The 25207-nt window shown below is 42.7% G+C and overlaps 1 protein-coding gene across 2 annotated transcripts in view; it reads left to right on the forward strand.

Annotated features, from left to right (window-relative positions):
- The window catches only part of mmp15b (matrix metallopeptidase 15b), a 118229-nt gene extending 95840 nt beyond the window's left edge, over positions 1 to 22389 (forward strand). The window contains exons 9-11 of one of the 2 annotated variants that reach the window (XM_034185531.1): positions 15724 to 15874; positions 18348 to 18466; positions 18629 to 19143. In XM_034185531.1, coding sequence (XP_034041422.1) covers positions 15724 to 15874; positions 18348 to 18466; positions 18629 to 19143 — 785 coding nt within the window. Of the gene's footprint in view, positions 1 to 15723; positions 15875 to 18347; positions 18467 to 18628 lie in introns of both variants that reach the window. The other variant, XM_034185538.1, reaches the window with a different exon arrangement.
- Positions 22390 to 25207: the final 2818 nt, after the last annotated feature.

Raw genomic sequence — 25207 nt, forward strand, 5'->3', positions numbered from 1 at the left:
GATCAGTGGAAACAGGATGCACCTGAGCTCAATTCTGAGGTTCATGGAAAAGGCTGTGAATACTTATGTACACTTGATTTCTTTGCTTTTATTTTAAGAAATTTGCAAAATCTAACAAAAAATAAATAAAACCTTTTTCAAATTATCATTATGGGGTATTGTGTGTAGAAGTTAATTCATTTTGGAATAAGGCTGTAACATAAAATGGGGAATAAGTGAAGTGCTGTGAATAATTTTTGGATGCATTGTAAGTCACAACTTTCTTCTGTATTATAGTCTTTTAATTTTCTATTTTTTATGCATTGTTGTAGTGCGTTTTATTACTGGCATTTATTCTTTCATTATTGGAGTTTATTTTGTTGAGTATTTTGTTTCCTGGGAAAGCCCTATATATAGTTGTTATAATTATGTTTAATAATAATGAACACATGGGTTTTTTTGTTTTTTGTATACGGGTCGGCGCAGTGTATAAGTTGCAGGATTTATACTCTGAAAAATATGGCAAGCTATATATTTTATGTCATCAATTGTTTACCAAACATACTACTAATTATATGATAACACTGAAACTGCAAGGCTTAAGGTGCTTCACCTCAACTAGCATTTTTTTTAATTTGCCTGACACATCAGAGCTCTGACAAATTTGTTAGCCTGAGGAAAACAAACTCTATGCAGAAAACTCATTTAGTTATTTCTTCTAGTTCCAAAGATATGGTCATTGATGCCTTTTAGACAGTGACCTCTGATTTGACATGACCTTAGACCAGTGACCTTAACATGACCTGTGTGGCAAGACGCCATTCAACTGAGTGTATCTACCACATTTGATTGAAATTGCACTTTGCGTTTTGAAGATATCATCACAAGTTAAATAAAGGAGATGATGAATGATTGAGATTGCTTGTTGTGAATTGTGTGTTGTGCATGGCTATTCATAGGATAATGTACAAAATATCGAACAGAACATTTCATAACATAGCACAATGAGACTGAATCATTCTGTCATTTTCCTGTACTTGTCTATTAGAAATAGCCCGTATCATGTCACGCTGAAGCAGGGTTGTTTTTGTTTTTTTATTTTTTTGCCAAAGGAAAAGTTTTACAGTTCTTCAGTGTTTCAGACACCGGCACCAGTGCATGCTGGTACCGGTTGTCATACACCAAATGGTCATCCCCTAAAAATTGGTCTGCTCTGACCTCCACTGCGCATGCATCATTTCAGAGCTCAGCAACTCGTCAGAGACAGAGCCTCTTCACCCAAAGGGATCAAATGGATTAATGGGATTATTAACCATCAGATGACAAAATAAAACCTCTTACATCATTCTGAAGTCAGTTTTAAGCAGAAATGAGGCCGTTTTAAGCAGAAACGAGTAGTATGCCTTGATAGAGAGCGTAGTGACATGACAAGTAGAAAAAAATCGGTCACGTGACTCATGATGCCATCTTGGTTTCAAAATAGTGTTCGCTGTTAATCTGTCTGCATGTAAATCCAGCTATTTTATTTATTAATTCCCTGAAAATGCCAGGTTGTTGTGCATTTGGATGCACAAATAGACACAACAAGGGCTTCAAGATGTACAGATTCCTTTCAGATCCAAACAGAAGTAAAATTTGGGAAAATAAAGTTAGCTGTTTGGGATGGAAGCCGACATCATCGTCAAAGTTTTGAGAGGTAAATTTATTGTTCAGTCCCATGTACAGTAAAACTCACCTAAACTATCATCGTATAAACCAGATATTCACAGTCACTGGGCAAAAAAGTCCCAAAGTTTGTGTATTGTTTTCCAGGTAATAAACACTGTACAGTATATTCCACGTCCCGACAGCCAGAGGCTGTGAGCGCAGACCGAGCCGCCGTGCCACCCGCCCTCAACCGCCAGCCAGTCCTCTCTGCACCCGACCCCCATGGCCCCCTCTGCAGGTGGTGAACCCACAGGAGGGCGGGCCAGGCCCCATGGGATAAGGCCCGACCACCAGGCGCTCGCGCACAAGCCCCAGCCCCAGGCCTGGCTCCAGGGTGGGGCCCCGCTTCTGCCGTACCGGGCGATGTCTCGGTCCTTGATTTCATACTGGTCATGTTAGCTTCTAAACTGCCCTTAGTCTGACCCATCCCCTAGGACCTGTTTGCCATGGGAGACCCTACCAGGGGCATGAAGCCCCTGACAACATAGCTCCTAGATCTCCGGGTACGCAAACTCCCCCACCACAATAAGGTGGCAGTTCTCCTGGGGGACTTCAACGCCCATGTGGGCAGCGACAGTGAGACCTGGAGGGCGGTGATCAGGAAGCACGGCCTCCCTGATCTGAACCCGAGTGGTGTTCAGTTGTTGGACTTCTGTGCTAGCCACAGTTTGTCCATCATGAACACCATGTTCGAGCACAAGGGTGTCCATAAGTGCACGTGGCACCAGGATACCCTGAGCCGGAGGTCGATGATTGACTTTGTAGTTTTATCATCTGACCTTCGGCCACGTGTCTCGGACACTCGGGTGAAGAGAGGGGCTGAGCTATCGATCGATCACCACCTGGTGGTGAGTTGGATCTGCTGGGAGGGGAGGAAACCGGTCAGACTTGGTAGGCCCAAACGTATCGTGAGGGTCTGGGAATGACTGGCTGAACCCTCTGTCAGCGAGGTCTTTAACTCCCACCTCCGGGAGAGCTTCTCCCAGATCCCGGGGGAGAGTGGAGACATGGAGTCCGAGTGGACCATGTTCTCCACCTCCATTCTCGATGTGGCCGATCGTAGCTGTGGTCGCAGGGTCTCTGGTGCCTGTTGTGGCGGCAATCCTCAAACCTGGTGGTGGATGCCGGAAGTAAGGGATGCCATCAAGCTGAAGAAGGAGTCCTACTTGTCTTTGTTGCCAGGTAGGACTCCGGAGGCAGCTGACAGGTACCGGCAGTGCAAGTGTGCTGCAGCCTGTGTGGTCGCAAAGGCAAAAACTTGGGTCTGGGAGGAGTTCGGGGAGGCCATGGAGGAGGACTATTGGTCGGCCTCGAAGAAATTCTGGCACACCGTCCGATGCCTCCGGAGGCGGAAGCAGCTCTCCACCAACACTGTCTATGGTGCAGGTGGGGAGCTGTTGACCCTGACTGGGGATGTTGTTGGGCAGTGGAAGGAATACTTCGAAGATCTCCTCAATCCCATCATCACTTCTTCCGAAGAGGAAGCAAAGACGGGGGACTCAGAGGCAGACTCATCCATTACCCACTGGTAATCACTGGCCTCAGAGCTGTTACACATCACCGTATTCTTTATGCTCGTGTTGGTTGGTCCTTCTTGGCGTTTCGCAGGCTTAGGCATCTATATTTACTCATCTATAAATGTTTACTTGGTCACCTTCCTGGTTACTTAAGGATGTATATTTCTCGGAAATGTATTGGTTCCTATCAACTTCGTTCTGCCGACCGTTTTTTATTGTCAGTCCCAAAGGTCCGGTCAGAACTGGGAAAGAAGGGCTTTCAGTTTGCTGCACCCTCTGCATGGAACCTTTTACAGAATGACTTAAAACTGAGGGAGCTGGTCTCCTTAGAATCTTTTAAAGGACTTTTAAATGACAGAGATGCTGGCACATTGACATGTAGTTGTTTTAACTGATTTTTTTTTTTTTTTTTTATTGTAAAAATGTGTTGTTTTTGAACTTTTATACTGAAACTTTTCCATTGGCTGGTAATTTGTTTATTCTGTATGTGTGGTGAAATGCTGAAATTGACACGTAACCTTGCTGCCTGTCTTGGCCAGGACGCTCTTGTAAAAGAGATTTTTAATCTCAATGAGACTCTTTTCCTGGTTAAATAAAGGTAAGAACCCAGGCTGAAGTCACTGAGGTGGTCAGAAAGCTCCTCGGTGGCAAGGCTTCTAGGGTGGATGAAATCCGTCTCTGGTTGTTGTGGGACTGTCTTGGTTGACACGTCTCTGCAACATCGCATGGTGGTCGGGGACAGTGCCTCTGGATTGGCAGACCGGGGTAGTGTTCTCTCTGTTTAAGAAGGGGGACTGGAGGGTGTGTTTCAACTATAGGGGGATCACACTCCTCAGCCTCCCCGGTAAGGTCTATTCCAGAGCACTGGAGAGGAGAATTAGACTGATAGTCAAACCTCGGATTCAGGAGGAGCAGTGTGGTTTTCGTCCTGGTCGCGGCACACTGGACCAGCTCTACACCCTCCATCGGGTGCTCAAGGGTTCATCGAAGTTTGCCCAACCAATCCACATGTTTTTTGTGGATCTGGAGAAGGCGTTCGACTGTGTCCCTCAAGGCGCGCTGTGGGGGGTGCTCCGGAAGTACGGGGTCCGGGGTCCTTTGCTAAGGGTTATCCAGTCCCTGTACGACCGCAGCAGGAGCTTGCTCCGCATTGCCGGTAGTAAGTGAAGCCTGTTTCCAGTGCATGTTGGCCTCCACCAGGGCTGCCCTTTGTCACCGGTTCTGTTCATTACCTTTATGGACAGAATAAGCGAAGTGCGCATCTCAGGCCGCGCGGTGCATTATGGGTAGGCTAAAGTTTTCAGCTACCAACCCACAAGCTATGCTGGCGGAAAGCAGCGAAGAGTGCTGTGATTTGGATCATTTCAACCGCTGAAAAGTTGACGATTTAAAGCGTTTTTGTACGCTCCGTGGATTGCCTGTTACAACCAGGACTACGTACGGCAGTGGACAGAAATGGAAAGAAGAGCTGGTTGTGCTTGCATGTGCTGCATCTGTACAGGAAGTACAGATGTACCGTTAGTGCCGACAAAGGAGGAAGAGCGCGCTGCTGTCGAAAATGACCCGTGCTTGTTGATAGTTGGAGAAAAACAAATTTCTGACCCCTTGAAGGCAACTGATGGATGGTTAGACGAAGTCCAGAGACTGAAACTGTGGATATTGCAGAATATTTGCAAAGCAGGGATGAGAAATCGCGACTCCGCCAGCTTCATAATGACGACAATGACGATGAGTCTCACATACAACCTCTTTGCTGTCACGTTTGTTTTGATAAGTTGACAGACATACAGTGATATGTGCATGCATGCAGTTTGTTTATAGAACATGTCAATTTTACAATATTACGCGCCACGTCATTCATGGTGCGACATTACAGTCATACGCCGATGCACGAAAACGGCAGCATGGTTTCAGGATATTGACAAGATAAATGTGCAAGAAACAATTTTAGTCCGTCTTTTACGTCCGTCTGGATCTTTCATTTCTGTGGCGAAATTGTGTAGAATGAACGGAGGTTTACGACCACATTTCTTCTTTTTTCCGTCTTTGTTTGGACTTGGCGGAGGTTTGCAATCATGTGTTTTCAGCCAACTTTCAAGCCTATAAATTCCGTTCGAGCATTTGAAAACAGCACAATGCGCCCCTGTCATTATTGTATGTGTCGCTTAAGGCTTAAAGCCTTTGAAACAATCCCTGTAAGCCTTAACTTTTACAGTCCGCTAATGCTACTGTATACGAAATTCAATGGGAGCAGTGTGAGTGTGGTAGCTGGGGTTTTTGCCCCCGTTTGACCCACGCATGCGCAGATGCGATGCGCACTTCGCTTATTTCTAGGTGCAGTCAGTGTAGAGGGGGTCCGGTTTGGGAACCACAGAATCTCGTCTCTGCTGTTTGCGGATGATGTGGTTTTGTTGGCTTTGTCAAATCAGGACCTTCAGTGTACACTGGACCGGTTTGCAGCCGAGTGTGAAGGGTCCAGGATGAAAATCATCACCTCCAAATCCGAGGCCATGGTTCTCGACTGGAAAAAGATGCTTTGCCCACTTCAGGTCGGTGGAGTGTCCTTGCCTCAAGTGGAGGAGTTTAAGTATCTCGGGGTCTTGTTCACGAGAGAGGGACAGATGTAGCGTGAGATCGACAGATGGATCTGTGCAGGGTCTGCAGTGATGCGGTCACTGTATCGGGCTGTCGTGGTGAAGAGAGAGCTGAGCAGGGGGACAAAGCTCTCAATTTACTGATCGATCTACGTTCCGACCCTCACCTATGGTCATGAGATTTGGCTCATGACCGAAAGAACAAGATCGCGAGTAGAAGCGGCCGAGATGAGTTTCCTCCGCAGGATGGCTGGGCGCTCCCTTAGAGATAGGGTGAGGAGCCCGGTCACTCGGGAGTAGCTCGGAGTCGATTTGCTGCTCCTCCACGTCGAAAGGAGCCAGCTGAGGTGGCTTGGGCATCTTTTTCGGATGCCCCCTGGATGCCTCGCTGGAGAGGTATTCCGGGTATGTCCCATCAGCAGGAGACCCCTGGGAAGACCCAGGGAACACCTCGGGGTTCCCCTGGAGTAGCTAGGGGAGGTGTGCGTGGATCGGGAGGTCTGGGCGCCTTTGCTTGAGCTGCTGCCCCAACAACCCGACCTCAGATGAAGCGGAAGAAAATGGATGGATGGATGGATAAACACTGTATATAACAGATTTTGTACAATGTATTTTTTGCTCACATCGGATAAAATGTCCTGTCCAATCACAACGTATTTCCATTAAAACCCTCACATGTGGGATCAGAGTAATTTCCGTGATTAAAACTCCGACCGTTTATTTTATTCACACCATGCTCAGACTTGGAGCCACAGCCTGGACATGCACGTCAGGCTGCTGCAGGCTGCACAGTGACAGCAGCAAAGTTTGCTGCTTTCGCTGCTTCTGCAGTGGGTACGGCATTTACATTTTGATAATGGATCAAATACATTTGGTAGAAAAAAATTTCAGAGGAAATTTTGATGCGCTCATTAAATGAGGCACACGTCCTGATTCAGGATTCCCGTAGATGTTCGGCGCCTCCTGACTGTAACTAATCCGTTACATACATATGGCTCACATCGGATAAAATGTCCAGTCTGATCGCAATGTATTTACATTAAAACCCAGAGCAGTCTGGACGTGCAGAGGAACAAATTAAAGTTCAGCTCTGACACTCACTGATTTGAGGAAAGTGGGAGAGGAGTCATTTTCCGTATTAAAAGTCTGACCATTTATTTTTTTCAAACCATGTTCAGACTGGGACCTGAAGCCTGACATTGTGCACCTTCGTGCACCTGTTAAATCAGACACAAACAGCTGTGATTTGACACTTTTCTGCTTTCATCCTTTGTCTGCCATCATATTATAACAGTATTTAACAGTAAAAAATGAGGTGGGCTTCATAGATAATTGGCAAAGTTTCTGGGGAAAACCTGGTCTTGTTAGGAGAGACGGCATCCATCCCACTTTGGATGGAGCAGCTCTCATCTCTAGAAATCTGGCCAATTTTATTAAACCCTCCAAATCGTGACTATCCAGGGTTGGGACCAGGAAGCAGAGTTGTATTCTTACACACCTCTCTGCAGCTTCTCTCCCCCTGCCATCCCCCAGTACTCCATCCCCGTAGAGACGGTGCCTGCTCCCAGACCACCAATAACCAGCAAAAATCTATTTAAGCATAAAAATTCAAAAATAAAAAATAATATAGCACCTTCAACTGCACCACAGACTAAAACAGTTAAATGTGGTCTATTAAACATTAGGTCTCCCTCGTCCCTGTTAGTAAATGATATAATAATTGATCAACATATTGATTTATTCTGCCTTACAGAAACCTGGTTACAGCAGGATGAATATGTTAGTTTAAATGAGTCAACACCCCCGAGTCACACTAACTGTCAAAATGCTCAAAGCACGGGTCGAGGAGGAGGAGTAGCAGCAGTCTTCCACTGCAGCTTATTAATTAATCAAAGACCGAGACAGAGCTTTAATTCATTTGAAAGCTTGACTCTTAGTCCTGTCCATCCAAATTGGAAGTCTCAAAAACCATGTTGGGAAAGTGTAGGAACACGGACCCACAACAGGGGGCGCAAATGAACGGACAATGGAGGAAGTCAAATAACAACGCTTTACTGTTGTGAATAAGCACAACAAACACAACAGATTACAACAATAGACAAAGAAGTCAATTCACAAAATGTGTCACGTGGGCAGGCTCGAAGATAAGAGACGTCTGTCCAAAGCAGAACCAGAACCACACGATTTCCTCCGCCACCGAACCCCGGGAATACTGGAGCCGCCAAGTCCCGAACTCCCAGGTGGCCACTGCCTCCGCGTGTCGGATCTGGTACTGCTGGCGAGGAACAAAAACAGTTAAATGTGGGTGCGTTTGCACCCAGCAACCCGTATGGCGGGAAAACCACCTCCACCTCTCGTCGGAAGAATGTCTGCTATTTAACGCACAAAAGTAACAAAGTGTTAATGTCAAAAAGACAACACAGTCGGCTGAGCACTTTACCTCCTAGGTAGAGCGATATCTCGGCAAAGAGGTGGAGATGTCGTCTTGCTGATCAGATGATTGGTGACAGCTGTCGTAGGCGATAAGTGACAGCTGTCACCTCGGCTGCTCCTGTGAGGCGGCAGCGCCCTCTGGTGCCTGGAGCCCGCACTCCAGACAGGGCGCCCTCTGGTGGTGGTGGGCCAGCAGTACCTCCTCTTCAGCGGCCCACACAACAAACCAGTTTTATTTATTATCTATCGTCCACCTGGTCGTTACTGTGAGTTTCTTTGTGATTTTTCAGATTTTTGTCTGACTTAGTGCTTAGCTCAGATAAGATAATTATAGTGGGTGATTTTAACATCCACATAGATGCTGAGAATGACAGCCTCAACACTGCATTTAATCTATTATTAGACTCAGTTGGCTTCGCTCAAAATGTAAATGAGCCCACCCACCACAAAAAAAACACCTCCGTGTTGGAAACCATTCAGAAGATTCAGACGGCTTTCTATGGCTTTTCAGTCGAGTGAGTATCCCAGAAATTGTGTAACAGCTGGACATGCCACAACATGTCCTGTGAGACTTCCAACACGGAGTTGTTTTTTTTGTTGTGTGCAATGAGCGGCTCCGTGCCGACGCGCGAAATCCTCCACACGTCTTTCATGACAAATCTGTCATGACAAAATCTGTCTGTTCATGACAAAACAGTGGAATGTGCTGAAAAGTGCTATGTCCAGCTCTCTTGCCATTTCTGTGGTAGTCACACGATGTCCCGGATCAACACAGCATTCAGTTTAGAAATGATCTGGTCGTTCCAGCCTGTCGATGGCCGCTCGGTGTGCCGCATGCCCTCCGCCGCTGTGGGCCGTCTTTAAAAAGGTTTTAACACTCCTTAATCCGTGTGACGCAGACAGAATCTTCATCGAAATCCATCTGAATCTTTCGAATGGTTTCCAACTGCCTGTCTCTAACAGTTTCTGAAAAAGACTTCATGGAGCAAAGCGGCAGTCTCTCAGCCATTTCCCTGACAATAAAAATCCGACGAGGGGGGTGGACCAGTGCTCACTCAAAGCCTGCCCACAGGTGAATGACGCAACCGACAGGCGTCAAAAAACTCACGCATGCGCACGAAGGTTCAAGCTTGGCTGATGCAGTCACACGTGATTCAAATCCATATAGTTTTTGAAAAAAATAAAAAGGTCCCTTACTTTTGGACAGACCTCGTACCAACAGTAGCTATCTAAACTCTGTGAGTGAGATAGATTATCTTGTCAATAGCTTTACATCCTCATTGAGCACAACTTTGGATGCTGTAGCTCCTCTAAAAAAGAGAGCCTTAAATCAGAAGTGCCTGACTCCGTGGTATAACCCACAAACTCGCAGCTTAAAGCAGATAACCCGTAAGCTGGAGAGGAAATGGCGTCTCAATAATTTAGAAGATCTTCATTTAGCCTGGAAAAAGAGTCTGTTGCTCTATAAAAAAGCCCTCCGTAAAGCTAGGACATCTTACTATTCATCACTAATTGAAGAAAATAAGAACAACCCCAGGTTTCTTTTCAGCACTGTAGCCAGGCTGACAAAGAGTCAGAGCTCTATTGAGCCGAGTGTTCCTTTAACTTCAACTAGTAATGACTTCATGACTTTCTTTGCAAATAAAATTTTAACTATTAGAGAAAAAATTATTCATAACCATCCCAAAGATATATCTTTATGTTCGACTGCTTTCAGTAATGCTAGTATTTGGTTAGACTCTTTCTCTCCGATTGTTCTGTCTGAGTTACTTTCATTAGTCACTTCCTCCAAACCATCAACATGTCTATTAGACCCCATTCCTACCAGGCTGCTCAAGGAAGCCCTACCGTTAATTAAAGCTTCGATCTTAAATACGATCAGTCTATCTTTATTAGTTGGCTATGTACCACAGGCTTTTAAGGTGGCAGTGATTAAACCATTACTTAAAAAGCCATCACTTGTCCCAGCTATCTTAGCTAATTATAGGCCCATCTCCAACCTTCCTTTTCTCTCAGAAATTCTTGAAAGGGTAGTCGTAAAACAGCTAACTGATCATCTGCAGAGGAATGGTCTATTTGAAGAGTTTCAGTCAGGTTTCAGAATTCATCATAGTACAGAAACAGCATTAGTGAAGGTTACAAATGATCTTCTTATGGCCTCAGACAATGGTCTCATCTCTGTGCTCGTCCTGTTAGACCTCAGTGCAGCTTTTGATACTGTTGACCATAAAATTTTATTACAGAGATTAGAGCATGCCATAGGTATTAAAGGCACTGCACTGCAGTGGTTTGAATAATATTTATCTAATAGATTACAATTTGTTCATGTAAATGGGAAGTCTTCTTCACGGACTAAGGTTAATTAGGGAGTCCCCCAAGGTTCTGTGCTAGGACCAATTTTATTCACTTTATACATGCTTCCCTTAGGCAGTATTATTAGAAAGCATTGCTTAAATTTTCATTGTTACGCAGATGATGTCCAGCTTTATCTATCCATGAAGCCAGAGGACACACACCAATTATTTAAACTGCATGAATGTCTTTCAGATATAAAGACATGGATGACCTCTAATTTCCTGCTTTTAAATTCAGATAAAACTGAAGTTATTGTACTTGGTCCCACAAATCTTAGAAACATGGTGTCTAACCAGATCCTTACTCTGGATGGCATTACCCTGACCTCCATTAATACTGTGAGAAATCTTGGAGTCATTTTTGATCAGGATATGTCCTTCAATGCGCATATTAAGCAAATATGTAGGACTGCTTTTTTGCATTTGCGCAATAGCTCTAAAATTAGAAAGGTCTTGTCTCAGAGTGATGCTGAAAAGCTAATTCATGCATTTATTTCTTCTAGGCTGGACTATTGTAATTCATTATTATCAGGTTGTCCTAAAAGTTCCCTGAAAAGCCTTCAGTTAATTCAAAATGCTGCAGCTAGAGTACTGACGGGGACTAGAAGGAGAGAGCATATCTCACCCATATTGGCCTCTCTTCATTGGCTTCCTGTTAATTCTAGAATAGAATTTAAAATTCTTCTTCTTATTTATAAGGTTTTGAATAATCAGGTCCCATCTTATCTTAGGGACCTCGTAGTACCATATCACCCCAATAAAGCCCTTTGCTCTCAGACTGCAGGCTTACTCGTAGTTCCTAGGGTTTGTAAGAGTAGAATGGGCAGCAGAGCCTTCAGCTTTCAGGCTCCTGTCCTGTGGAACCAGCTCCCAATTTGGATTAGGGAGACAGACACCCTCTCTACTTTTAAGATTAAGCTTAAAACTTTCCTTTTTGAAAAAGCTTATAGTTAGGGCTGAATCAGGTGACCCTGAACCATCCCTTAGTTATGCTGCTATAGACTTAGACTGCTGGGGGGGTTTCCCATGATGCACCTAGTGTTTCTTTTTATTCACCTCTTTTTGCTCTGTATGCACCACTCTGCTTTTAATCATTGGTGATTGATCTCTGCTGTCTTCCACAGCATGTCTTTTTCCTGATTCTCTCCCCTCAGCCCCAACCAGTCCCAGCAGAAGACTGCCCCTCCCTGAGCCTGGTTCTGCTGGAGGTTTCTTCCTGTTAAAAGGGAGTTTTCCTTTCCACTGTCGCCAAGTGCTTGCTCATAGGGGGTCGTTTTGCCTTACAATATAAAGCACCTTGGGGCGACTGTTTGTTGTGATTTGGCACTATATAAATAAAATTGATTTGATTTGATTTATTTGCAGTGCACACACTGATAAATGAATCAGAAAAGTCTGCAACTTTACAGCACGAAGTTGATAAAAGAGGAAAATTTACAGCTTACCTTTATTTGGAGGTGATGATAGTAAGCTTGTTGAGGGTCAAATTAGTCCATAATAAAGCATAATCCAGAGTCGGAGAACTTCAAAACTGTCACGCACATCATTGTATGACACGGAGTTACAGAGCTGCAGCTGCATAAATCAGGCTTTAAATTAATTAAATAAATGATCACAAATTGCAAATTTATGTAAATTTGATAGCTTAACTATTTTTATATTTATTTTGATAGCACCTGTACCTGGATGTGTTGCTGTATGTGGTTAAATGATTTAAAAAATGTTGAAAACATTAAAGGTTCATTCAGTAGTTTAGAGCAGTTGGAACCAAAATGGCGCCATGTTCTGAGTTGACACCACTCTCTCTAACTAGGCACACTAGAAACGAGGCAGTACTCTGATGATTTGAAGTGAACGCACCAGCTAGCAGCTAGTGTAGCTGCAGTGCTCTGATCGCTTCCTCCGTCTTATGTGATTAAATAATGCTGAATTTATGTGGAAATGATTGTTGTACAACAGTTTCAGATATCTGTGGCTGAGATAGATGATGACTGGAGTGCAGTTTTAAGCAGAAACGAGGTGATAATCGGTGAACCGTGGCTGACGATGCATGCACATTGAAGGCATTGGGGACCAATTTTTAGGGGGGACCATTCGGTCGGCGACACCGGACAACAGTATGGTACGTCCTACCACTGGTTATCTGGTAAAAGTAATGAGAATCTACGTCAGGCCTGTACGCTGTACGCCACCTGCTTGTTTTGTCCAGATGCTGAGTGCTGAGGTTTCTCTTTAAAGGGAAAATGGGCCGGAGGCGAGTGGTTGGTGGGAGGGAAAGAGGATCACAGCCAACACAAGAAATGTAATGGCACCAGAAGGAACGGAGTCCCCCTGTCTAAAACACTGAAGAACTATAAAACTTTTGCTTTGGCAAAAAAAAAAAAAACAGAAAAAAAGAACCTGCTTCAGCGTGACGTGATATGGACCACATCTAATAGACAAGTGCAGGCAAAACCCCAAACTACTACTCAGTGCACTCATACTCATTTCTGCTGTGTTGTTACTATTTTTTATGTGATTGCTGGCCAACAAACCATTATTTCCTTTGCAGCATTTACACCAAACATGTATAAGTGGCAGCATTATTTTTATAGTTCCCTTGTTTTTTGTTTTTTTTTTTATTCTTTTTCATTTCTTTACAAAATTGTGAAGCAGCTATTTAAATGCATGCATGCTCACGTCTTTCTGTAAATGTAGACATCAGCTTTTGTACATATAAATGGCTTTGTCAACAATTATGCATTTCATATACAGCATATTTGTAATTTTGTGTAGTTGATAGTTACCATAGTCTTAGCTAAGTGGGGGTGGGAAATAATTGTTGGACTGTATGTGTCATAAATGACTATTTTACCAGTGGTGGGCACAGGTAAGCTAAAAGTTAGCTTCAATGAATGCTAATCCACAAACTGAGAAGATAACTGTTGTAACGCTGAATTGATAAACTGCTAAAACATGCAGCTACAGCTAACCGCTAACTTTCATTACATGAGTTTAGGTTTGGCTTGTTTTTTGGGGGGGTTTTGGGCTCTAAGCTCACAAAAATTATTTGAGTTTCCAAAAGAGGTTTAGCATGCCAAGATGAAATGATCAAGATGTACATAAATATTTAAATGAACAATTGATATAAAACAATATTTTATGTTCAGCATACTATTTATTCACAATACAGGACTAAATGAATAAGAAATATTAAGAAATAAAAATACACATGGACACTAATTTTAATAATTTAATTAATCCATTTACTCTGGTTTGTTTTCCTGCTCCACCAGTTCCACAAGATAATGCTTGTTGCCTTCACACGACATGTTGATTTCACTTATTGGATTAGTATATGAGCTCCAACAGGAACAAACGTACAACCCCAATTCCAGTGAAGTTGGGACGTTGTGTAAAATGTAACTAAAAACAGAATACAATGATTCCCAAATCCTGTTCAACCTATATTCAGTTGAATACACCACAAAGACAAGATATTTAATGTTAAAACTGATAAACTTTATTGTTTAAGCTGGGACAGTGGTATGTTTACCACTGTGTATCATCACCTTTCCTTCTAACAACACTCAATAAGTGTTTGGGAACTGAGGACACTAATTGTTGAAGCTTTGTAGATGGAATTCTTTCCCATTCTTGCTTGATGTACGACTTCAGTTGTTCAACAGTCTGGGGTCTCCGTTATCATATTTTGCGCTTCATAATGTGCCACACATTTTCAGTGGGTGACTGTTCTGGACTGCAGGCAGGTCAGTCTAGTACCCGCACTCTTTTACTATGAAGCCACGCTGTTGTAACACATGCAGAATGTGGCTTGGCATTGTCTTGCTGAAATAAGCAGGGCCGTCCCTGAAAAAGACGTTGCTTAGATGGCTGTGATCTGTGATGGTTGGTGCCATCACAGATGTGTAAGCTGCCCATGCCATGGGCACTAACACACCCCCAATACCATCACAGATGCTGGCTTTTGAACTTTGCACTGGTAACAATCTGGATGGCCTTTTCACTTTTTTGTCCAGAGGACACAACGTCCATGATTTCCAAAAACAATTTGAAATGTGGACTCATCAGACCATGGCACACTTTTCCACTTTGCGTCTGTCCATTTCAAATTAGCTCGGGCCCAGAGAAGATGGCGGCATTTCTGGATGTTGTTGATGTATGGCTTTCGCTTTGCATGGTAGAGTTTTAACTTCCACTTGTAGATGTAGCGATGAACTGTGTTAACTGACAATGGTTTTCTGAAGTGTTCCTGAGCCTACGCTGTAAGATCCTTTACACAGTGATGTTGGTTTTTAATGCAGTATTGCCTGAGGGATCGAAGGTCACGGGCATTCACTGTTGGTTTTCGGCCTTGCTGCTTACGTGTAGAAAGTTCTCCAGATTCTCTGAATCTTCTGATTATATTATGGACTGTAGATGATGGAATCCCTAAATTCCTTGCAATTGAACATTGAGAAACATTGTTCTTTAAACTGTTGGACTATTTTTTCACGCAGCTGTACACAAAGTGGTGATCCTTGCCCCATCTTTGCTTGTGAATGGCTGAGCCTTTTGGGGATGCTCCTTTTATACCCAATCATAACACTCACCTGTTTCCAGTTAAGTGTTCTTTGAGCATTCAGCAACTTTCCCAGTCTTTTGTTGTCTTGTCCCATCTTTTTTGAAATGTGTTGCAGGCATCCATTTCAAAATGAGCAAATATTTGCACAAAAACAATAAAGTTTATCAGTTTGAACATTAAATATCTTGTCTTTGTGGTGTATTCAATTGAATATAGATTGAGGAGGATTTTCAAATCATTGTATTCTGTTTTTATTTACATTTTACACAACGTCCCAACTTCATTGGAATTGGGGTTGTATATTTTTAGGGTTTGCAAAGGTTTTGACTGTTAAACTTACATAAATAAATACATAAAAAGTTAGCTGACATAATATTTGTGGACCTAAATGTTGTTGAAACTAATTGGTCAGTTTATGGTTTTCAATGTTAACCAAAAAGCTCAGCCACTACTGAAAACGTTACCTTCACTCATTAACTATTCGCTGAACTGTGCCAACCACTGCTATTTACTACTGGAGGAAGTTTCTCTCATCTCTAATATCCTCTTGTTTGCTTGTTCTTGTTCTTCCTCAGCAAACAGATTTTGGCTTTTCCGGGAGGCCAACCTGGAGCCGGGCTATCCACTTGAACTGGTTGACTATGGCCGGGATATTCCCTATGACCGAATAGACACAGCCATTTTTTGGGAACCATCTGGCTACACTTTCTTCTTTCAAGGAGATTGGTAATGAAACATATCGTTAGACAGTTTTTACAGGAAATCCCTGAAGAATGTTCATACTTTTTGTATTCTAGTATTGATTAGTTGACTCGTTTAGCTATCAACACAAAGGCAGGAATGTTCACTGTTCTTGGCATCTATGGCACAGATGTTGGTTTTGTGTGTGTGTGTGTGTGTGTGTGTGTGTGTGTGTGTGTGTGTGTGTGTGTGTGTGTGTGTGTGTGTGTGTGTGTGTGTGTGTGTGTGTGTGTGTGAGTGAGTGAGTGAGTGAGTGAGATTTGTAGGCATGCATGTTCAGTTGAGCATGGCAGCCTGCCAAACTACAACAAGCTGCACAAGTGTGTCTTCATTCATATTGAGAAGAGAAAGGATGTGACGTGCACTATTTCACAACCGAAAACAAAATTTTATGAATGAATAGTGGATTTGTGGACATTGTTGCACTTGAAAGATCTCAAACTTTATGGAGGCGTGCCCTTTTAAAATTTTGTGCACAAATCTGAGTTGAGGTCCTCTTGGTAGTTAAGACATGCTGTTTACTAACTGATGGGTTTTTGATTTAATTCCTGGTTATTACTATTTATGTGCATATTTCATATTGTCACTGACACTGTACAAGAAATTTCTCCTAGTGTGCAGGTCAGCACCGTTCATATAAGCCATTTACAATCAAATAATTATTTGGTGAGTCCACCTTACTCAGTCATGAAAAAGTATTTTATAGGCTGTCAACATTTCAGCAATGTAAAGTTGATACTTTACATTGCTGAAACACTCTTGAGTCCACCTGGCACCGGCACTGAGTATCAATGTAAAGTTGATACTTGAATTGCTAACTAACAAAGTTGGTAGAATGACCTAAGCACTGGGTCGCCCCCTCTGAGTCTGGTCTGCTTAAAGTTTCTTCCTCAGAAACACCAGAGGGAGTTGTTCCTTACCTCTCTCACCTATGTTCTTGCTCTGTGGGGTTGGTAAGGTTAGACCTTACCCATGTGAAGCACCTTGAGGCAGCTCTGTTGTGATTTGGCCCTGTATAAATAGACTAAACTGAATACTTTACACTGACCTAACTTAAAGATACACTGTGTAGGATTTAGTGGTGTTTGCTAACATAAATTTATTATTCCTAGTCATCTGTTTATTAGTGTATAGTTACTTGCACCAGTGAATCAATGCATTTTCATAAACTTAGAATGAGCCCTTCATGTCTATAGGAGTGGGCCCTCTAATGGATCCCTGCATGTTATACTGCCATGCTGATGTGTTCACCAAAGAACCAAAAGAAAATCATGACCAGCATTGGCACAGTGCAATCTGAAACCTCACCCTGAGATGGCACTATACTTATACACACTGTAGCTTTAATCCAGTCAAAGCAATGCGATGACTTGATTCAGTTAAATGGACTCACTCAATACTTTTTTTTATAGTGCTGGCCTCGCTTTGCATTTAATAATTGATGAACATGATTGATTACTTCTAAGGCACTTTGGCAATCTATTGTTAGATGGAAAAAACTGCAGTGATTTCTGGCTTATAAATTATAAGTGTTATATGTGTTTACATTCAAGAAGTAGAAGAAATCCTATATAGGCCCTGAGGCCCATCGGTGTCAGTGCGTGTCTCAGGATTACGCAACATCAAGTGGATGCAAGTCTCCAAGTCCCCCTTGACGGGAGACCAGTCCAACGCCGGTTACTTCTCCAGCTGAGGCCGGTAACTATTGACAACTGGGTGAACTGAGACAATGCAGATTGTATTGCCTAAGGACACAGCCAGTTAGCATAAGTCGGATACAAAGCCAGGTTTACATATTGGCAGGACAGTTCCTTATCCACTCAGCTACCTGCTGTGCAGTCAAATTATAAATAAAATAACCCTAATCCTAACCACATTCTGCAAAAAGTCCTCTAATAGAAGGTCCATTTATGGCATATCACCTTTCTTTAGCAACAACAAGTAGGAGGATACACAAATATTCTCCTGACAGTCTTTATAGCATGAATGTTGTGAATTACAAATAACTTATGACTACACAAATAATTTATGTCAGGGATTCCCAGTGATGTCTTCTAATCTCAAAGTTCTTCAAGATGAACAGCAACGGCTGCAGCCGTAAAGCTATCCTAATGAAGTTAGAAAGTGCTCTGAACAAACCCAAAGATATTAAAAACTCCACTGGCTTTACACAGCTGTTAAACAAATACAAACAAGTATATAACTGGGGCCAGGTGGGGGGGGGGGGGGGGGTGTACAGTAGGTCAAACTGAAACTAGAAGTTAAAAAATACTCAAGATATTGTATAATAAAATAGTCATACTTCATGTTTTTTGTTTCTTAATATTGTAGATTTGTTTGACTATTTTCATACACAAACCATGCAGGAACACCATGTACTCTGATGTTCAGCTCCTCTGTTCTGTCCTTATTTGGATAGGTGATGAACATAAGTAAACATCTCTGCTGCTGTTTACAGGTACTGGCGTTTCAATGAAGACTATCGTGCAGCAGACAGAGGTTACCCTAAATCAATCAGCGTCTGGGGAACGTCAGTTCCCTCCAGTCCCAAGGGGGCCTTCCTCAGCGATGACAGAGGTGAGCACAGATCAAAAGGTTCATAACAACAAAGATTTAGGATTTTGGTCATCATCATTGTATGTCTGGGCTGAGTGGAAGTACAATTTTAAGATGTAAACTGGAATATCTTAGAAAACGTGATATATTGTTAACACTTTGCCGTTCTCTTTACTTCTACAGCTTACACCTACTTTTATAAGGGTTCCAAGTACTGGAAGTTTGACAACAGCCGTATGAAGAGTGAACCAGGATATCCAAAGTCCATCCTGCGTGACTTCATGGGCTGCAGCGTGGATCTGGACCAAGACAAAGACAGGGAAACTGACGCAGGACCCAAGTATCCAGATGTGAACCAGCCACCGTTCAATCCGGATGCCGGCCGTGATGGCGACAAAAGTAAAGACCGAGATGGAGTGGATGGCAACGGAACTGACAAAGATGCAGGCAAAGGCACTGACAATGACACAGATGAAGACTACCGCGAGGGCCGCGAGGAAGACACCAATGAGGTGGATGTGATCCTTAAAGTGGACGACAGTGAGGAGCGGACCATGAATATCCTGATGGTAACCATCCCATTGGTCCTGGTGCTGTGCATCCTAGGATTGATCTACGCCATAATCAACACACTGCAGAGCAAAGGCGCACCACGGCTGCTGGTGCATTGCAAGCGCTCATTGCAGGACTGGGTCTGACCCTTGCTTTTAGGGAGTACTGAACTTTGAACTGTTGATGGACAATAGGCAACCCTTCCTACCAAACACGAGCCCCGTGCCAGTAATCCATCTGTCTCAAGTCTCTGCTCAGTGGGCCTTCTTGCAGCTCTTAGTACATGTGGTAGTAGATCCATTAATGCAGATACTGTGCTGATACAGACACATGCAGATGCAAACAGAACACTGACAAATACACAACACAAGATGCATAAACTGACATACACATCACACCACGCTCCTACTATGTCCCATGGTGCTCAACAATGCGTTGACTCTAGTCTATTTATGTGAGAGAAGTTTGCACATTGTTTTGATTAATTTTGTGTACGTAGTGATTTTTTTAAATGTTATTATTTCTAAAACCTGAAGCTTTGGTCTCATACTGTCCCATCTGTCCAAAACCGCCCCTTCACATCATCTCAGTCATGGCAGTTTTGTTTTTGTTTTTGTCTTTCAAAGATTTTGGACATTTGTTTACCCTGCCACCATCGCCACAACAAAAATACTTGGAAAAGAAAAATGGACTGACAAATGAGTCTGCCTAAAAAGGTGGTTTCTCACCCCTTTCAATCCTTGTTCTTGTCCTCTTTTCCTGAGTCCAGTTCATCTCTTTTACTGATCACTAAACTACAACTATTTGTAGCTAAGAATACACTTTAAAGGCCACACTATATGTCACAAGGCTAAAAGCTGAAGAACAGGCTAGTGAACATAAATGTAGCCCTTAATAATTGCGTTGTGTTAAACCTTCACTCCAGCGTGAAGCAGGAAGTGTCTGGAAGCTGCATTGGCTCAGCATTTTGGCTCAGAGCACGGTACTTCCTTTAATTTTTACTCTTAGAAATCTGCATAGTTCTGCAGGCGATTTTGGAAACTTTGCAGTCATAGTTTGCTAAACCTATACTAGCATTATCAAACATGTTACTTCTGTAGCAGAAGTGAATGAGAGAAGTCAGGCCTTACATGCTGGCCCTTCAATGATTACGTAAGCAACCAGAGCAAGGGATCGTAGTCCACTGTTGTGTTTGTAAGCCTCACACAAAAATTGTAAACTCGCTATCATTGCAGCTGGAACTGTGAAATGTGCCTCTGTGGTCACAACGTTTTGCTTATTTGGAAGGATACGTGTGCTTTAGAGCCTTAAATTAGTCTTTTCCACTTCTGATCCCTTGTTTCTCTCTCTTCTTATTGGTCCCAGTAACACAAGAGAGATAAGACCTGCTGTCGCACCAGAAAGATTTAACTTTTGTTTGAACTCCTTAGCTGCTCTCTGGGATAGGAGTTGGACTACCATCCTCTAAAACTAGGGGGGCTTGGGAGCTAACCTGGGGGTGTTGTAGACACTCATTCACTTCAACATACGGTACCCGTGGCTAAGCAGTGCCACAATAGGCCGCAGGTCCTGTATGGAACTTGCTTATTTTTATTTCTGATATCTCCGAGTGATAAGCCCAAACATAGCCCCAAAGCCCAATTGTTCAATTTTCGATTTTTCCGGAATTGTGTTGCTGAGCAACCTCAGAGACACACACAAGCCGTGTTGAGGCACTGCTCGGGAAAACTCGCGCCAAAGTCGGCAAGCTGTAACAGCTGTTTTATGGCTGTCCTGTCCATCGAGGATCTTAAAACAAACATTGGCTCTGAAAGTCTATACTACACGGGGCAGTCAAGGACATGCTTAGCAGTCAGTTCTTTTGTCTTTTGTCATTCGAAGTGTACTGACACCTTAAATAATGGGTAAGAGTTGAGTTAGAAAAAGCTATAACAGATATTTTTCTGTACTTTGAGAGAAGATGGTAACATTGCGCAAAAATAACCTCCATTCGACTCCTGACAGAATCCTGTGTATCCTGTGGGTTACACAGTCTCTCTCGTGTTAATGTAGGCATCACTTTAGTTTTAAACTCACTTACTCCTTTGTTTTCTTTATTGCACGCTTACAGCTTTCTCCAGTCATTGTACCTTATTTCCTTTTTTGGAAACTGCTCAACCACATCTTTGGCTGATTTGGTAAACAGACTTTATGTGTTTAAAAGGAACCTTTTTAGTTTAATTTCCAGTATTGTGGCTAAAACCCAGAGTGGCTTCCGTGAGTCAACATTAATATATTTTTTTTCAGAGGCACTAATGGTTAATTAAAAGTTAGCATAGGGTGAAATAACCTACAAGAATGAGCACTAATGGAATTTGTGTATGTTATGTAAAACAAGGGAGAAACAAAGCAAAATAATGAAGTCTGATTTCAGGATTGAACACAAGTCACATGAACTGGTTAATGCGCCATGCCACTTTAATGGACTTTATACGGGTAGTGGGTTTTTTTTTTGTTTTGTTTTGTTTTACAGTTTAAGAAACCTTGTTGATGGCCTGTGATCTTAGACCATAGACTGGATTCAGTGGATGGTTTCTGACTCAAGTGATCACAGACTTGTCCAGCTAATCCACTTCATTAAAAACAGCAAATGTGCACGATTGCCGTTAACCCCCTGTGAACCTTAAACCAAAACATGAACTCCCAGAAATAAAACACTCTGTCTTTCATCTCAGTCGAGCAGAGATAGAACAAATGGGTGTCGGCAGTGATGTTGGTCTTAAAGAATGCTGGTCTATTTGTAGATGTTCTGGGGTTGATATTTACATTTGGGACAAAAACTAAATCAGTGCAGTACGCATTTAGAACAAAAACACCATCATGGGTTAATCGGCTATTTAATGTAATGACACGGGTCAAGCTAAAAAAAAGTCACAGAAGGCTGTCTCTTGTCGCCACTGAAAGGTGAAAATATCATTAGGAATGTCTGGTAGCATGGAGAAGATACCTTGTGGAGGTAAACATGCACATGTTGACCTCACTAAACATAAACAAACTTTTAGGATGGCCGATTATGCAGTTTGTCATTTACCTCAGTGTAGCTTAGTGCCACCAAATGTACTGGACGCTAAGGTAACCAGCTAACTGTATAAGTGGTCATCTTCAAAAGGTTCCTTGCAACATTTAGTGATGTAATCATGCACAGTTTTACTTCTCTCAGGACATTCGCAAGGCTACCAGACGCTTCTAATGACACTTTCACCTGTTCAGTGGGGACAAGAAACTGAATTGAGTGTTGTTAGCTTGCTCTGCGACGTTACATCATACAGCCAGTTAGCCCATAGCAGTGTTTGCATTCCTTACTGATTAATTTCATTTATGTCCCATGTTAAATGATTAAACCCAAAGCATCTAAAAAACAGATCCCAGGGTGACCAATGTTGAACTTACATTTTAACAAATCAATTACTCCACTGGTGTTAAAATTGCTTTTATAAAAACGTGAGAATTAGTCAGAGTGAAAATAATAAGAATTGGCCTTTTGCAAATCCATTTTCACAAAGATAATTTAGCTGTGAAAGGAGGGAACGTCGGAGTGAGAGGAGGTTTATCTGAGGAGAGAGGTTTAAAGAGGAAAATGCCCCACTGACTGGACAGAGCTCAGCTGGCTCAGGTTACACAGATGTGGACGTGCAGGGTGGGGAATGAATTTCCTGCAGCTTAGACGGGAAGGGGGAGGGTAGAGGACAGAGCAGGAGGCTGACCCATCACCCTGATCGTGCAAAGTTTGGCTCGAAGGAGGGGTAGGAAGTCAAGACAGAGAGAGAGAGGTCTTTGATGTCTCTCTCTCCCACTGGCGACAATCCATGTGACCAAGATTGCTAACTCAACAAGAGTTCTCGCCAAAGCGGAAACATTTGCTTACAGTAGGTGACGTTCTACTGTTGTAAATGGGAGAAAAAGGGAAATGGTTTGCTGCGAGTACTTTATATGCTTACGAAGTGAAGTCCACCCTTAAAATATTGTATTACCTTCACCATGGAGCTCAGGTTTCCAACAGGATATATCACATGACCAGACTGCAGTGAAATGTGGTGGATAGATGCACCTGTGCTAAAATAGGTTTTAGATTTTGAGACCAATAACAGATTTCCAACAGTTTAGGTTTCGACAGTGGGGCAGCATGGTGGCACATAAGGTTAGCTTGCTTGCATCCAACAAAAGGGCTTTGGGTCAATGGCCACCTGTGCCTCGTTCTCCATGTACATCTGGAGTTGCATCAGTATAAACTTGTGCCAAATCAGCTTGCCGATACATACTAGATCCCAAGAAATTTATGTTTCTATATTGTGCCCAACTGATTGCTGCATTGATTATAGTTTGTAGTGAAATAAATCAATTTTATTTGTATAGCACAACAGACATCATCTAATGGTACTTCACATGTAGAGGAGGTCTGGACCATAATACAAGTATGCATATGCTTCATTGCATCCAGCACACTACAGAACCACCTTGGGTCCTGGATGGCAACCACCCAGGCAGGAAGTAACTTTTCCTTTGACACAAAGTCATTCCACCAGTCTTTCCAAGGTCCAACCAAAGAGACCTAATACCAAAAATATACCATAGTTGCCTTAGGTCACTAGTTAGCACCCAACTCTCATAATCACACAGCAAGGTAGGAAGCACCAGGGCTCTAAAGACCTGGACCTTTGTTGTCTTGCAGAGATATTGGCATCACCAAACACCTCTCTCCAGCTAACTCATGATTCCATAACCTCTTCCCAGATGTCTCTGAGTCTCAAAGGCCAGAGACCTTTAGACATGATCCAAAGACAAGAGTGTCTGCCATTAAAAGTGGATAGCAAGTCTAACAAGTTCAGCACTTTCGCTGCATACAGATGCATTTCTGAGTCCAAGAAGTAATAGGGCACCGCAGTCTTGTTTGAACCCTGTGTGATATCGCAGGATTTGGCCACCTACGGGACCCTCCGCTCTGTTGTGCAATATATACACAGCATAAGGTCACACGGAAAAATGGTGTACTGTTTTGTTTTCAGCTGCAATCACCAAAGCAGTCGCAAGTTTTTTTTTTTTTCTTTTCGATTCCCAGTGGAGAAGATGAAGCAAGTGGGAGATCTTGTGTTAGCATACATAGCTAACCAGAGTTCTCTCGCCTGCAAAACCGCCTCGACACATTTGTGCTCCGGGTCATAAATAAACCGCAACACATCCACTTTCCGACTGCATTGTGACTTTTGTTTTGCAATTTCACTTTTTTTGCATGTAATTTGCCCAAAAACCCATTGAAAATGCTGTGGTTCCCCCCAGGAAGTAGAGAAATGACCTCATATGCATCATATTTTACCCCTTTAACACCTGCCCCCAAACGACACTGTGGTGCCCTATTGAAAGGTTGGATCTTGGTTTTGGTCCAAGATAAATACAAACACAGACACTCCAGTTCCTCACTTATTTTCTCAGGTGCTGCAGTCAGGAGATCCACTGATCCCACAAAGATTACAGCATTGTCCCAGAAGCTGTGGTTAGTAAGTCTTCCCATCTTAACAAAGGCACCTAAGCTGCTACTTTCCACATGGCCTACCAAAAATGCAGGACATGCATTGAACAGTATAGGAACAAGAACAGATCCCTGATGAACACCAGTTTTCTTAAAAAAAAAAAAAAAAATCCACACCATACAGCACTCGCTATCTTAAACCACTTCCTCAAAATAACCGTTTTACATGTTGACTGTATACACTATCAGTCAAAGCTTTGGACACACGTTCCCATTCATTTGAACAGGAAAATCTGTCCAAATGTTTGGTGCCGTATACCCATTGGGCCCAAATGTTATCCTTCGCCTGTGAGCTAGAATTAAAAAAAAAAAAAATAGAAATTATATAGGTTTGTCATTGATTGACTCTCAAACACTCCCATCAAATTTTATCCAAATTGGATCAAAAATATCATTTTTGTGCACGAAGGACCAAAAATAATACCACCGCATGTGCTACATCTACATATAGGTGTGTAAAACGTTCTAAAATTTTCTAAATGCAAGATACCCAAAAGAGCAGAAAAAAACAACAACCACATTGCAACCAAACATTTGCAAAGATAAAAAAAAAGAATTCAGTCATTTTCACTGGTAGTTCTTCAAATCTTATCTGTTGCAGGAAATCAGTTTGTAATCATTTCTCAGTCCAATGACCAACATCTGGT

Source organism: Thalassophryne amazonica, chromosome 2, assembly GCF_902500255.1.
Source record: "Thalassophryne amazonica chromosome 2, fThaAma1.1, whole genome shotgun sequence".
Classification (NCBI taxonomy): Eukaryota; Metazoa; Chordata; class Actinopteri; order Batrachoidiformes; family Batrachoididae; genus Thalassophryne; species Thalassophryne amazonica.